This window comes from Panthera onca, chromosome C2, assembly GCF_046562875.1.
Source record: "Panthera onca isolate mPanOnc1 chromosome C2, mPanOnc1 haplotype 2, whole genome shotgun sequence".
Classification (NCBI taxonomy): Eukaryota; Metazoa; Chordata; class Mammalia; order Carnivora; family Felidae; genus Panthera; species Panthera onca.
In genome coordinates, this window is record NC_138347.1 from 113,330,574 (window position 1) to 113,346,501 (window position 15,928).

General features: G+C 47.9%; 1 protein-coding gene across 14 annotated transcripts in view; it reads right to left on the minus strand.

Annotated features, from left to right (window-relative positions):
- MED12L (mediator complex subunit 12L) overlaps positions 1 to 15,085 on the minus strand; it is a 333,571-nt gene extending 318,486 nt beyond the window's left edge. For 3 of the 14 annotated variants that reach the window (XM_060638955.3, XM_060638964.3, XM_078432243.2), the window contains exons 1-2: positions 14,961 to 15,083; positions 13,864 to 14,087 (exon numbers count right to left, since the gene is read on the minus strand). In XM_060638955.3, the coding sequence (XP_060494938.1) occupies positions 13,864 to 13,962 (99 nt within the window). In that variant the 5' untranslated portion in view covers positions 13,963 to 14,087; positions 14,961 to 15,083. Of the gene's footprint in view, positions 1 to 1,649; positions 1,799 to 13,863; positions 14,088 to 14,960 lie in introns of those variants that run through there. The other 11 variants (XM_060638956.3, XM_060638957.3, XM_060638960.3 and 8 more) reach the window with 8 other exon arrangements.
- Between the last annotated feature and the right edge of the window lie 843 nt (positions 15,086 to 15,928).

Below are 15,928 nucleotides of genomic sequence, written 5' to 3' on the forward strand. Positions count from 1 at the left end.
AACTGAGTAATGTCAATATTAATCTTCCTCACAGAACTCAGGAGAAAGGTAAATTATTTAGCAATGCCTTGGACATAATTTTGATAGGGCCTCCATGCTTCTACGTAAACCAGTATCTTAGCAAAAAAATCCCAATGACACTTCAGACAAAATACATTTTTATTAGTTCTTCACTGTTGCCAATGCCTCAAATGGTCCTAATCTCAACAACCTCATTAGATTAATCCATGAATGAAATGGCTGGAAGAGGAAAGCAGCAAATTCTACCAAATTTTAATTGACAATAAGGCAGCATTTGCATAGCTAAACTGTGGCATGCTGGATGTGGGTTGAAGGCTAAGTTTGTTCCTGCTGAGGAAAATCTTCGCACATTAAAACTGACTCTGAAAATGCCTGTAGAAAATTCAGGATAAACAGAAAGCCCCAGATAAGTCCTGCCTCCTTTCCTTTCTCAGAGGCAGTAATCTGTAACACCACGCATAAGGTGTCCCTCCCCTTGGGACCTCAATCCCCTGGCCCCAGGACAAAGTCCGTCTCACTCAGCAGATACCCCTCTCTCTCCCATAGTTTCAAGATCTACTTCTCTCTCAATCTCCCAAAAAAATCTATAGGCATGTTCAGCTTATTGACTGAATATACTCTCACCTTAGTGAACTATTTGCAATTGACCTGAAGATCATGTCCTATTTCCCATCTCTGTGCCTTTCCTCATACCATCTGCCCAGAAGGCCTTGTCATCCGGAAAACACCCCCATTCCTTGAAGACTTCTAATCCCTCACAAAAACTGACCCCTCCCTCATTTGTTGCCACCACCCTACTAAAACTTTCAGTGACTTTGCCACCCAGTGTACAGGAGTATCACCCCTCCAAAGTCCCTCAAGGGTAGAAACCATGTCTTATACTTCCTGGTATCCCCATGCCCTGTACCAGGCTTCTAATAACCATTGGCTGAATAATGACTGGTTGCCAGATCCTGTCAAGACATAGGTATTTAACTTTTACCATACACCAGACCCTCTCCTGACTTCTGGAGATCGGGGGGGGGGGGGGGGGGGGGGGGGTGTGAAACGGACATGGTCCCTGCTTCACGGAACTTCTACTGGTTGGGAGACAGAGCAGATAAGAAATAAATCAAACACAAATGGCATTGAGTGTTGAGGAGAAAACAAGCACTTCTCAGTGATGAAGAGAATAAGGCAACCAGACAGCAGAAAGCACATGTGCAAAGGTCCTGAGGCGAGAAACTGCTAAACTAAGAGGCCACCAACATAGCTGGAACCTCACCCTATGTTACCTCTCCCCTTGGGCCACCCATCACCCCATACCCATCTCCTTAACAAGTGCCCTCTTCAGGATGTACAGCCCCGAAAAGTTCCATCCTAAGCCAGCTTCTCCATCTCTGCACACTCAACAGTAATCACAGCCATGACTTGAAATATCTACACACATAACACACCCAAATCCGTAATTCCAACTTCAGCTACTATACATTTCAACCTGGAATCCCAAGAGTTCTCTCAAACTGAAAACATTCAGAAATGCTCTCATTCTCTCCACTCCCACCTTCACCACCCTTGGAAAAAAAAATAAACAAGTTCTTTTGTTTCCTATGGCATGATGGCTTCGGGACCACCATCGATCGACTTACCCAACTGTGTGAGCCAGTGGACTCCAGGTTCAAGTCCTCTGTGGTTCCCAAGAACTTCCCAACTACACATCCACGTGAGGCCTACTCTCCTTCATATCTTTCAACACAACATATTATAAGAGACTGAATGGAGAACTAGATTTGAGAATCTAGATATTAAAGAGATTTGCAAAAACGTAAAACAATGCCACAGTAACAAGTTATTGTTCATAAAAAACATTTTAACAAGATGCTGGTTTATTATTGCAGTTAAATGGATATATATTTTTAAAATTTTTCAGTTTTAATTTCTAATAAAGTAAATTTCAAGATATATCCTACATAAACAAAAGCTCTATGGGATTCTCAATAATGTTTAAGATTATAAAGGGACCCTAAGATCAGAAAGTGTGGGAACCACTAATCTAAGCTAAAAATGCTGATATATTCTTATACTCCTCTCTTTTACCTCACACATCCACTTTATCAATTCTGCCACCGAAATAATCTCTTAAATCCTCTCCTCCTTCTTCTCAAGCCCTGTTGGCCAAAAAAACAGACCCCTAAAGGATATCCACATCAAATCCCAGAACCTGTAAATGTTATCTTATTTTGGAAAAGGGTCTTTACAGATGTAATTATGTTAAAGATCTTGAGATGAGATCATCCAGGATTACCCAGGTAGGCCCTGAATGCAGCAACAAGTGTCCATATAAGGCACACCCAACAAAGAGACACACACAGAAAAGGCCACGTGAAGCTGGAGGCGGAAATCAGACTGAGATGTCCACAAAGAAGCCAAGAACACTGGGGCCAAGAGAGACTAGAAGAGGAAAGGGAGGATCTTCCCCTAGAGCCTCCAGAGGGAGCGCAACCCCACCAACACTCCCTTTGGACTCGTGGCCTCCAGAGCTGCGAGAGAATACATTTCCATTATTTTAAGCCACCTGGTCTGTGGAAACTTGTTATGGAAGCTGCAAGAAAATAATACATCCACCCCCAGACATGGAATGTCAGTGACCACCTGGCTACTCAGTCTTGTTGCCTCAATAAGACCCTCAGAGACACTGTCCCCTCAAACTGCAAACATTAGTCATCTCAGTCTCATCCGTTTAACTTCACACCCTGGAACGGCACCTCACCACCTCCGCTATAATATCCAAATGCCTTAACACAGCAAAGGCCCCCGTAACTTGATCTCACCTTTCTCTCCCACTCCAACCCAGCTTCCCCCAGCATATCCCACACCACGCCTCAGGCCCAAAGCCCACAGCCCATCCCACATTCCTTCTGGCCTTTTGCACAAGCTGCTCCCTCTACCCCAAAATTAATTTTCTTCCACATCCTCAGCCCCATCCACTCCTACACATCCTTCAAGTCCCAGACTCAAAAATCTCCTATAGTAGGTCCCATCAAAAAAAAAAAAAAAAAAAAAAAAAAAGTCACTCCCACCTGTTTCCACAGGACTTTGTACATTCCTCTCAAAGAGTATCTGAAACACTGTATTCCTGAGTTACAGGTCTATCACTTCCTGTAGACCAGGGTTTCTCAGCCTTGGAACTACTGACATTTAAGGCCAGATAATCCTTGGTGGGGGCAAAGTATTAGAGAAGGTCACAAACAATCCTGGCTTCTACCTACTAGATGTCAGTAGCAGCATGTATATATATATATGCACTTGGCCACACAGAGTTATAAAACCCAAAGTTCTGCAGATACTGCCAATTTCCCCTAGGGGAAGGGAGAATCACTCTCAAATGAAAACCACTACCCTATACTGAAGTCTTTGGGGGTCCAGGACCAATGCTCCTACCATTTGTTTATTGTCCCATTTACTCATAGAAAAAAGTTTGAGTCCTAGGTAGGGGCCAGGTGCTGTGTTCAAAGCCGGGGACATAGAAAAGAAGTTTTAGGCCCTACCCTCCCGGCTGGCAAAGGGCCTACAAAGTGCTCAATAATAATGGCTCAATTTGTTTGGCATGCATATATATACATGGTATATATATATACCTGAAACGCTTCCTGAAACGCTTCCCTGAAAACATGGTAAATAAAACCGAGAGGGTGAAATTCTCCTCAAGGCCACAGCAGGTCATAACTAAGGGGGATCCATTTATATAGAACACAAGTGTGCTCCCTGGAAGCAGGCAACTGGTACACCTGTCTATATCTCTGAGAGAGCTTACCCAGAAATAAGAGTATCTCAGCCAAGAACACGCAGAGCCCATCAATGCCAAAGCCAGAGCCGTCTACACCAGAGGCCATAGATACGCTGGGAACCTTCCACCAAAAAACACAGAGTGCCTGAACTCCCAGAGTATTCTTCTCTCTGCCCAGAGACCCCAATAAAGATTCTGGCAAGCTCTAAGATCAAATGGTGAACTAAACAGTCCCCAGCTCTCACAGAGATACTAGGTGCCCCCAAATGCAGAGTAATTTTCATTGCCAGGACAACGTGAGGGTGTTTACCAGAAGCGAAGACTGTGTACCTAAGGGAGGCCAAGAAAAGTTGCAAGAACAAATCAGGGCACACAAGTGCTTGGCCCAGATCTGCCTTAACAAGTCACTTTAAACTCCCTGGGACTCAATTTCCTTTTCTATTAAATGAGAGCAACCCATCTCTAAGTTCCCTTCTAGCCTAAACATGTTTCCCCCAAAAATGCTATAGATCCATAGAATCTTTCCCTCCAAACAAAAGAGGTCAGGGCTCTTCCTTCTGCCTAAACACTTTCTGACACAGATGGAAATAAATGAAGAAGCCATTTCCATTTCCTCTAAGCTTCTGATAGGCATGGGGCAAAACTTACTGCCTAACAGACAAGACACAGGCGCTCTCTGTCTAAGCCAGAGAGTAGGAGAGTTTGGGGATGTGCATTCTCTGGAGAGAGAGAAAATAAATAATAAACAAACAAAAGGAAGGGCTCACACTGTGATTATTCCAGGTGCCAATATATAAATGAAAACTACCATGACAACATGAGAATGCTTTTAGCTGCAGCAAATTGACAACTGGTCCATAATGGTTTGATTGATTACTTAACAAGTCCAGGGAGAGGTGGTCCTAAAGTCAGTTCAGTAGCTTCACAATTTCATAAAGCCACTCAACTGCCTCCTCATGTGTTGGCTTTTCATTCCTAGGCTTGTTGCCTCATGGTCACAAGACAGATGCCCTAGCTCCAACAATCATACCCTTTAATTACTTTCCCAAAGATAGAAAACGAAGGAACTATCGGAGCATTAAGAGAGGTCAGCTCCTCCTGTGCCTACACTTTTTTCAGTGAGAAAAAAATTCTTCTCCAGAAGTCCTAAGGTAGATTTCCATTAACTCTCCTTAGCCAAAATTAAGTCATATGCTCACTCCAAGCTGCAAGACAGGTTAGGTAAGTAAATGAGGGTCTGGCTTTGAAAAAAAATTTGTAGGTAGCAGATAAGGGAATCCCAGGATGAGAATAATCATCAAGTAGTCAACAAAGTGCCAAGCACAAACACACCCAAATAGTATGCTGATAAATGTTTAACAACTACCTTTAAAAAATGGAGAGGTGGGAGGGGTACCTGGGTGGCTCAGTTGGTTAAGTGTCCAACTTCGGCTAAGGCCAATCTCAAGATTCTGAGTTCGAGCCCCGCATCTGGCTCTGTGCTGACAGCTGAGATCCTGGACCCTGCTTCGTATTCTCTCTGCCCCTCCCCCGCTTGTGCGTGCACACGCGTGTATGCTCTCTCTCTCAAAGAATAACATTAAAGAAACAAAAAAAAACAAAACAAAACACCTAACTTGTAACATTTGCCCATTTCCTTGGTGTAAATACTCCCATTATGCCAGAGTTCAAGTTACCAATATATGAACCAGCTAATCAAAGTCCTAACATTTTATCATCAGTTGGTACGTGCCTGCTCCAGCACACTGCACTGAATTTATACCTCAACAGTTGGTAACAATTTAAGTTTAGGATGCTCCTTCACATTTTTTTAAGGTTAATTTTTGAGAGACAGCACAAGCATAAGAGGGGCAGAGACAGTGCGGGGGGGACGGAGGATCTGAAGTGGGCTCTGCGGGGACAGCTGAGAGCCTGATGTGGGCTCAAACTCATGAACTTTGTGAGATGACCTGAGCCGAAGTTGGATGCTCAACCAACTGTGCCACCCAGGTGCCCCATGCTCCTTCACATTTAAAACAATGTACATGTACATGAGGGGTGCCTGGGTGGCTCAGTCAGTTCAGCGTCCCAATCTTGAATTGGGCTCAGGTCATGATCTCATGGTTTGTGAGATGGAGCCCTGAGTCCGGCTGTGCAATGACAGCATGGGACCTGCTTGGGATTCATTCTCCCTCTCTCCTCGTGTCTCTCTCTCAATAAACAAACTTCAAAAAAAAATAGGAGCGTCTAGGTGGCTCAGTAGGTTAAGCATCCTACTTTGCTCAGGTCATGATCTTGTGGTTCATGAGTTCAAGTTCTGTCCCAGGCTCTGTGCTGTCAGTTCAGAGTCTGGAGCCTGCTTCAGATTCTGTGTCTCCCTCTTTCTCTGCCCCTCCTCTGCTCACATTCTGTCTTGCTCGCTCTCTTAAAAAGAGACAAACATTTTTTAAAAGTTTTAAATAAAAAATGAATAAAACAATCTAGATGATTAGGGATTCTCCCCAACTCATAGGTGAGGAAAATGACACAGCAATCCAAATCACACAGTTCAAGTGGTGGACAGAGCTGGAATGCTCACGCAAACAGCCCTAACCCCAACCTCACCACACTTTTGGTGACATCAGATGTGTACATATATAAATCTACACCCTCCCAGACCCCTCTGCCTACGCATCAGCTGAAGGAGTTCTATCTTAGTTTGGAACCAACAACAAAGACCCACTCCTGTAAACCCAACCAAAGTTACCTAATTACTAAGTCATTTCCTCCAATGACAACAGCAGTACACATTTATCTTTACAGTTTGGAATAAATATTAGTACAAAAAGAAAATAATCACCTCTAATCCCATCCTTGAGAGATAACAACTATTTGCCCGTGGGTGATAATCCTTCTATATTATGTAGACATAAATTTTTAGGTAGAAATCATGCTATTTTGTAATATAATGACATTTTTCTTTATTATGTAAATTTCCCAAAACAGAGAGAATAATATAATGAACTTTCTTCTCACCATCGCCAGCTTCAGACATTATCTAAAGACAATTAGAAGTCAAGTGTTTCCATGTTCCCTTCTCAGGGAGGAATGTGTAGGAGGTAGGCACCTCCCTCCACACTGCCCTTGGACTTCTTCCCTCCACGTGGCTTTCCCCACTCACACCCTGAGGTCAGCTTTTCCCCAGGCTAAGTCAACTAGCTCCTTTCACCGCTGCTCAGAGAACACTGCTAAGGAGAACTTTAATCGTGTTCATTCTTACAGACCCCTTCAACTTCTCTACTTCCTTCCTAGTCTGTCAAGAAGCCTCACAAGTGGGATTCAGAACTTCATTAAAGGAGAAGTGCAGAAGAAATACATCACAATTATTGGGAGTTTCCACTTCCACTTACTCCCTCCTGCTTCTGCTTTGTTTTCACGTGTATATGCACACACCTACAAAAGGCACCTGCTCAACTACAATCCTAGGACTCTGTTCATCCTCATCCTCTCCTACCTAGTGCTCACCCAACACAGTTTGCCTTCCAGACCTCACTTTGTGGTCCTTGAACTTCACATGTCATCACCACAGTCACCAGCCTAAGTGAAAAACCCGACAGGCTAACAATGGACAGTGGCTGCACCAGAAATTATGGTTTTACATGAGTCCCTAAAGAGCCCAGCTTAGAGTCCAGGCCCACAGTCAAACATAAAACTCCGCTGCCCCGAACAAGGTCAAAGAACATCCTCGTGGACAAAGCAAGACCTGCTCCCCTATGCCCCAGTTTAGCCAAGTGCACACAGGAGGGGGCTGTGGATACTTCAAGGGCAAGGCAGGGCATTCCACTCTGCTATAAACCGTGTACAGCAGATAGGAAACAAGCCTATGCTGGAAACCATGGTCATTAAAACAGAACTTTGGAGGTGGAGGAGGGTAGTGGCTAAACTCATTCTCACTATTTTCTATCAAAAGGTATTAATACTTCAAGTGGTATATTTGTCTAAAGATTCTAAGACATGAAATAGTGGGAAGCAGGTAGTAAATGAGGGGGTCTGGTTTACAACATTTTCTACAGATAAACACACAAACTAAAGCAACTGTTCTCAAACAATATATTTAGGAATCACCTGGAAAGCTTGTTTAAAATGCAAATTCCTCAGCTTCCTTCCCAGAAATCCTGACTCAGCAAGTCTTAGGTGGGGCATTATATCTGCATGTTTAACAAGCATCTTTGACGATTCTGCTGCAGGTGTTAGCAGACACTGAGAAATGACAGCCACATGGGTTCCTACTCTTTGGCCACAAAGTTTGGGTAGCAAAACTTCTGCAAGTAGCAGGAAGCAGCAGGGCCTCTGGCCCAGTGTTTCCTACACTGATTCTGGCCTAAGAGTCTCATGAGACCAGAGTTAAACATACAGATATTCCTCCCAGAACACTGGTATTCAGGGAGGTCTATGATGGGGCCATGCAGGCAACCAATTAATCTCAGGAGGAAGCTTTTCCCCTAACCTTCTCTTATGGTCCCCCAGGCAACTGGTCAACCTGTCCTCTCTTCCTAGGCAACTTCATCAACATCCTCCCTCTCATAGATTATAAAGAAACAAATTTTCACCTCCCCTCACCCCCACCTCCCCAGCTGTCTTTACAATAACCATTTAATGTGTTTTAAGAGTTTTACATGCTAACAAGCAAGCAGGGTTTGCCAAAATAAAACAAGCATTGGGGCAGTTAGATGTTATAAATACAACTGCTTGTTAAGAGTTCTTTCTGGGGAGCCTGGGTGGCTCAGTCAGTTAAGCGTCCGACTTCGGCTCAGGTCATGATCTCACAGCCATGAGCTCGAGCGCCGCGTCGGGCTCTGTGCTGACAGCTCGGAGTCTCAAGCCTGCTTCAGATTCTGTGTCTCCCTCTCTCTCTGCCCCTCCCCTGTTCATGCTCTGTCTCTGTCTCAAAAATAAATAAACGTTAAAAAAAAAAAAAAAAAGAATTCTTTCTGCATTTTATTAATTTCTGCAAGAACTATTTACTAAGCACCTAGTCTAATGCCAGGCACTATGCAGCTCAAAACTGTAAACGTCACAGACAAAACTCCACTCTCATGTAGTCTACTTCTCATGTGGAAGACCATGGAGAAAATCAGCAACCATTTCAGACAGTAACCAGCACTGCAAAACCTATTAACACAAGATAATGGGCTAGCAAGGATGAGCAAAGATGGGTTACAAGGAAGGAGTCTCTAAGAGCCAAATGACAGGAAACACGATTGCAGGGGCAGTCAGGAACAGGAACATAGACACAAAAGACTTGAGCCTGTTGGAAGGAGAGAGCCCACCCATGTGGTCCCACTGCACAGCCAAGGGGAGAATGAGCAAGTCAGGAAGGGGTGACTCAAGGCCTAGAGGCCAGATCTCAAAGGGCAGGGTCTTATGGATACTGTAAATACACTGGAAGTCCTGGGATCCTTTAAAAAGGGAGAGGTAATCCCAATAGTAGTGGCCTGAACTGTGCACTATGTGCCAGACATGGTTCAAATCTCATTTTATCTTTCCAACAACCCCATGTAGTAGGAACAAACATGAAACCCATTCCACAAATGAGACTGGAGTCAAAAAGGTAGTAAGTGACGAAGCCAGAACTCAAAGCCAGGTGGTTTAGCTACCGGCAGTGGTTGCAGAAGTGAGCAAGGACCAGATGGTAGGGCCTTGAAGGCCTAGGTAAGGAGTCTGTGTTTTATTCCAAGCGTAATGGAAAGCCATTGGAGGGGGACTGAGACTTCCTGACTTGTCTTTGATCCAAGAAAGGACACAACTTCTGAGAAAAGCCCACCAGACCCCGGCTGAGCCGGCTGCTAAACCAAACTCCCACAACGTTAGCCATACCAGATGCCTAGTCCTGCCCTACCTGCATCAGGCAGAACTCTTTAGCCTCTGCAGAAGTGGATGTCATCGCTCTGGGTCAGGGTCCAGAGCAGGGACTGGACCAGCAGCCATCAGATCACCAGGCATCTTGTTGAGCCCTGGCTCAGAACTACAGGATCGGAAAAACCCAGCCATCAGTTTGTAACAAACCCCTACAGGTGATCAGGAGAGGTCAAGTTTGAGAACAGCTGTTCTGGGCTATCCACATGCAGACACCACCACCCACCTTCGTTAACTCCCTGCTCCTTCCCCAAGTTTTACTGTACTTGTCCTTGGGCAGTCTCTGCACTGCACACCAGACTGTTCCCACTGCACCCCAATCTCCCCTGCCGGGGGGCCTCTACGGGTCTTAATGCCTGGAAATCTCATGACTGACCCAAACTATTTTTCTCACTAATTTGACTTCCTGAAAACACTATTCAGCTGTTTCGACCTCTTCCACCCCAGGGTAAACTCCTCTTCCTTCATACTTCTAGGGTTTAATTTAGCTTTCGGCCTTGTCACCCCCAAGGTTAGGAGTCAAGGATAATTTCTCCTTTAAACTAGACTGTCCCTAACACCCCTCAATCACCAGATTTCCTCTTTTTATTCATTCATTCCCACTTTCATTCATACATTCCAAGAATTCATGCCCTCAGGATCCGAGGATCCTACACTAGGTGCCAGGTACTTTAGTGATGCTTAAAACAGCCCTCATCCGTGCCCTCAAGAAATTGACCCTTTAGTGGGGAATGGCAGCATACAAATAAATGCAAAATTACAAACTACATGCTTATACCAAAAAGGCCTCTGAGAAGGTCACTGGGCTGAGACCTGAAAGATGAAGAGGCAGACTCTGACCGTATTTGGGTGTCAAATCTATGCCAGACTCTAGTCTAAATTCTTTACGTGCCATTACCCATGTCATCTTCCAACAGCACTATGGAGTAGACAGCATATTCGCATCTCCACTCTACAAGAGGGGATATTGAGGCATGGGGAGAATATGGAGTCTGTAAATAGCAGAGCCAGGTTTCAAACCCAGCCAGACGGGCTCCAGAGCCTACCCTCCTAACCACAGGCTAAAGTGAGAAGAGCCGGGAGGAAGGGGCGGGGCAGGGGGGGGGAGGGGGTAGGAATGGATGGGCAGACAAGTGTCCAGGCAGACCGATCACCATGTGTATGAGCCCAGGAGCAGAGAAAAGTTAGCCTGAAGCAGAAAGGAAGTCGAGCATATTAGTGAAACTGGGGAGCAGATGGATTGGAAATATATTTGGAAACTGGACCAGACAAGATGTCCTGATAGATGAGTTATGGAGGATAAGGAAGAAAGGGAAATCAAGGATGACTCTCAGTTTTCCGATTCTGTCTCAAGGCTTGAGGACAATCGGTTTCCAAAAGACAAAGTACTATAACACAACACAGAATAAAGTCCTGTGGAGCGCTGATGCACAGGCAAGCTCTCAATCAAGCAGGTTAAAGCCTCCAGCTCTCCCCACCCAACCCTCCTTCTCCTTAGGGGACCTTCATTCAAGGGTTCCATCCTCTCTCCCAGGAGCTGTTCTCCAGAACACTACCACCACTCGTTAACAATAATAAAAGTTACAGCTATAGTAATGAGAATAGCTTCCACCAGGAGGAGGGTTTTTCTCACACAAATGTAGCCAGGGTTTTGAAGGTTTTCTGAATAGAACAATTATACTAATTTACAAATGAGAAGTTATGCAACTTGCCCAAGGCCACACAACTGCAAAGAGGCTGAACCGGAACCCAAATCCAGGTCTGCCCAAGTTGGAAGCCCATACTTCCTTCATTAAATCAGCACTTCCCACAGCGTGGCACACATATCTCTGATGGAACACAACAACGGTCTTAAATGCAGAGATAAACTTTTAGAAGTTTCAATAGTTATAAGGCTTGTTTTATTATGTACAATCATATATTGAATACCCAGCAAATAAAAATTTAATGTCTACATGTAACAATTTGATTACAAATTTTGCATTATATATGTATATGCGAATCCATGGCTTCATGCGTATTGCGGCCTAGAAAACAAAAAAGTTTCTTAAAAATTAAAGAAAATATTAGAATAAAAGTACAGGTGATACAGGGATAGGGTAAAAATCTTGAGTCAGTACATAAGTAACCGCAGCCTATGAAGCACTGTTCACCACACCACCACGCAAGAACAGCCAAGCACCTGTTCCATATTGTACTCACATTTGGCTACAGTCACATATAACTCTGACTCTGCTCCAGAGAGATGAAATATTGGCTGTCTTGGGGGAAAGGGAGTAATATCAGAACCACACAATTTAGCATAAATCATTAACACAATATCAGTCTTGACACAAGACTGGTTTGGTGGTCCAAATCCTCTGCTTGTCTATCATACACCTTGATTAAGTCAGGCAAACCTTCTTGGGCCTCAGTTTCACTTTGTCAAAACGAAGTTACATATAATAGACTCTAAGGTCACTTCCAGTTTTAGAATGCCATAAAATGTTGTAAAATCCTAAAATCCAAAATTTTATTTTTTCAAGAATCACAGGGCCCCAATCCTAAATGAGCACTGACCTGAGGAATAAACACTTCACACGCCCACGTGGCATCCCAGACGACCAGGCCGTAACTAGAGAGATGCTATTAATTACACTGCCTTCTGGAAAATGTGGCCAGACATTAATTACAAGATGAGAAAGATCAGCCAATCAGTATGCCTGTCCCCACCAAAACTTTAAAAATTTCCTGGCACTGATCTTTTTTTAAGTTACTAATTTTCATTACAGTTGGTTCTTAGTGTCTGTTATTTGTAGTCCTTAACACTTAACTTTATTCGGGTGGGAGTAGCCCCCAGGGAGAACAGGGAGCGGAAGAATGGGCCACATCTCCTCAAACCATCGTTAGTGTTAAGCCTCAACTGAGAACCACCTGTAAAACCCTCCCAGCTTCAAACTGATTTACTCCACGGATTCTCAAACATACTTAATGTGCTTATGCCTCTAAAAGGAATTGCCACTCCTTATTTTTCAGAAACATTAACAGAAGTTTAACCAGAGCAAGCATTCTTCCTTTATTACTGAAATAGATACATTTATCAAAAAGGAAGTCTTAAGGACCCCTCCTCGCCTTCTTTACAAAGCTGCTTCTGTGATGTCAGTGGGCCTCCAAACTTTTAATAGAGAGTTTTCAGATTCCCAGAAAGAAGTTCTGCAATGTGCTCACTTCGTTTTTAGCCAAAGAAAACAGAGGATGGGGTGGGCTGCAGCTGGCAAAGTCAGAAAGCACAGCTGGGTAGCAGGTGATCTTTAAAAAGAAAAAAGAAAAAAAAAAAAAAAGGCAAATCCCTGGGCAAATTGTGTAGCCAAGGGTGATCATTATAACTGGAGAGTTGTTACATAATTACTTGTTAACTACTGACAAACACATAAATGGTTATAAAACGTCATGGTTACTCTAGACATTGAAGCTACTGTACCTAAGGCAAGAGTCAAGGTTTCTCCAATTGCGTTCAAATAAATAAGAAATCCCGGGACATATTTCCCTTCCAAGGTAACCCGTCTGCTTTTACGTATACAAAACAGCCTCCAGCAATTAAACCAATCGCCTCTAGGGACGAAAATCAGGTTCCCCTTGATATTGATTTTTTAAAGGGAAAAGAGGATACAGAAACAAGTACGTTCAAAGAGCTAAATATTTATCACCTCGATAAATATGACTTCCACTCCCAAGTGGAAAATTTGAACAGAAAAGGTCTCCCCCTCACGCCGCCCCCCCCCCCTCCACCGTCCCTGCTCAGCTGGCGCAAAACGTAAGACCTGTGTCGGATGCGCTGCATTCCAACATTTTTCAAAAAGTTTACGCGGATTTACCGAAGCAGCGGGGAGAAAAATAAAGCAGGCAGAAGCGGGGGAGAGCAAGCAAGAGGGTTTCGGCAAGGAGGAACCCGGTGAAGCACCCAGCGGCGCCGTGCAAGGCCCGGTAACCGGGAAGCGACCCGGCACCCGGAGAGCGAGCGCCCCAGTGGAGCGCAGCGACTGACAGCCGCTGGGTCTCCGCCGCCCGAGGTCCCCCCAGCCCCTCAGCCCGGCCCCCGCCGCCCGGCCCCCGTCCCCAGCCCTCCCCCCGCCGCGCCGGCGATGCCCGCTGGGCCAACTTGGCCCCGGGTCAGCGCTGCGGAGCACGGCCCCAGTTGCGGGGGAGGCCGCCGGCGCCCTTACCTCCTTCTGCTTGGGGTCCTGCGGGTAGACGTCGGGCGGCCCGAGCCGGGGGCGTTTCAGCGGTCTCTGCTCATAGCTGAGAAGCCCGAAGGCGGCCATGATCTCTCATGTTAACCGGCGAAATGAATGAGAGTTGGAGCTGGAGCAGCCGCCTCTGAGCACCAGGGAGCAGCACTTTGCAGACAGACTCCCTCTCTCCCCCTCCTCGCTCGCTCGCTGTGGCGCTGCAGGCAGGAATAAAGCAGGTTGGATGCTGCCGCTGCCCGGCACGCAGACACGCACTGATGGGGGCAGTCTTCGGCGGGCACCCGGCTGCGCTTCAGCCCCGGGACGCACTGCTCCGGTGGCGGCGGCGGAGCGGCTGGAGGTCCGCCCGGGTCTCCCGCGGCGCCTGCCTCCCGCCGCCCCCCCCCCCACCCTGTCCCCAGGGGGAGGAGCAGCTGATGGGAACGTGTGACTTTTTTCACCAATGGACCCAAACCCACCCCAGCCGGACAAGGGGTGGGAGGTGGGGGAAGGGCACGGGAAAAAAAAAAAAAACCAAAAAAAAAAAAACTTTTCTTGGCGCCCAGGCGGGTGGCTCGAGTGCTCGCCCAACGTGAGGGTGGCCCTCCAGCCCCGGGAAGAGACTGCGGAGAAGCCCGCCCCCGCCCCTCTTCCACGGCAGGGATCCTTCCCGCGCCGCTACGCGCCCCGCAGACCCCACCACCTGGGCGCGGACCCGGCCGGGGCGGGGGGAGAGAGGCCTGGAGGGTTGGGGGAGGCAGGGATGCGGACTGGGGTAAGCGGCCGGTGCCTCCTAGACGCCTGCCGGGCTCCGGTGGCGCATCCGAGGCGCTGGTCCCCTCGGCCGCTCCGGGCAGACGCCGAGGCGCGCTGCTGGCGGTCGCGGCGGCTGGAGGGGGCCGTGCTCACGGTGGCGCGGGGCCGATTTAACCCTTTGCTGCCCCTCTAGGGGCTGGGGAAAAGGGGGAAGGAGGGAGGGCTGTGAGCGCCGACGGGGGCAGCCAGCCCGCGGGCGTCTCGGGCTTCTCCAGCCCGCCGCCACCCCCCGGCCGCAGCTCCTCCTCCCACCCACCCCACCCCCAACAGTTTACCTGTTGGTCCCCGGCTAGTGGGCAGGGGCCGGCGGCGGCGGCACTCCGGCGGCCACAGCCTCCATGATTCGGGCTGGGATGGGGGGACTGGACTGGTTTTTATTTGTGAGGTATCAGTCTCGTCCTGGCGAGCTCCGGGGACGCCGCGAAGTTTGCCACTGTCTGGGGGCGGCGGGCGACGCCGGCTCGCCGCCGCCGGCGTTCTCGCCCCCACGGCCCGGGAGCGCGAGCTTCCGAGTTGGCGGACGGCGGCGCGGCGGCCGCACTGAGCATGCCCAGCTCGGCGGCCGGACCGCGGAGGAGTTGGCTGCGAGCGCGCTCCGATCCGCCTCTCCGGGTTTTCGCAGCCGCAGAGCGCGCAGCCCGCGGGCCCCGGAGCCGGGGTTGGTCCTGGGGTGAAACTGGGCTAGGGAGGGGGTGCCCGCAGGACCCCTCTCCCGGCCGTGGGCCGCGCGGTCCGCCACGACCTCTCCCCGGGGTCGCTGTCCCCGTGGCCTGGGCCGGAAACCTCACCTGCGCCGGGCGTGTGGAGGGAGGGAGGCGATCCTCCAGGGGAGACCTTGGTCATCCAACCCGCCCGCGCTCCCCGCTCGCTTCGGGGCGTGGGCACGGAGATGCTGGGCCACCTGCCGCGAGCACTGCGAGACCGGAGCCGCGGGGGCGGGCCCGGCCGGTCCCGAGGGACCCCGCGGGAGGCGCGCCCGGAGGATGTGCCGGCACTTGTCCAAGAATGATGGCTGCCATTTATGGAGCCCTCCCTTCGTGCCAGGATCTTGACAGTTTAAAGGTCTCTGATCCTTAAAGAAAAAAGCAAAACCTTACAAGGTTTTACCGTACCCTTTTTGTAGATGGAGAAATTGAGTCAATGCAGTGAGGCCCGGTGACTTGTTCAAAGCCACAAAGCTATCTCTGCCTGATCCCAAGTTTCTGACCTGTTTCCCACGACTTGGGGTTGGAAGGACCAGGTT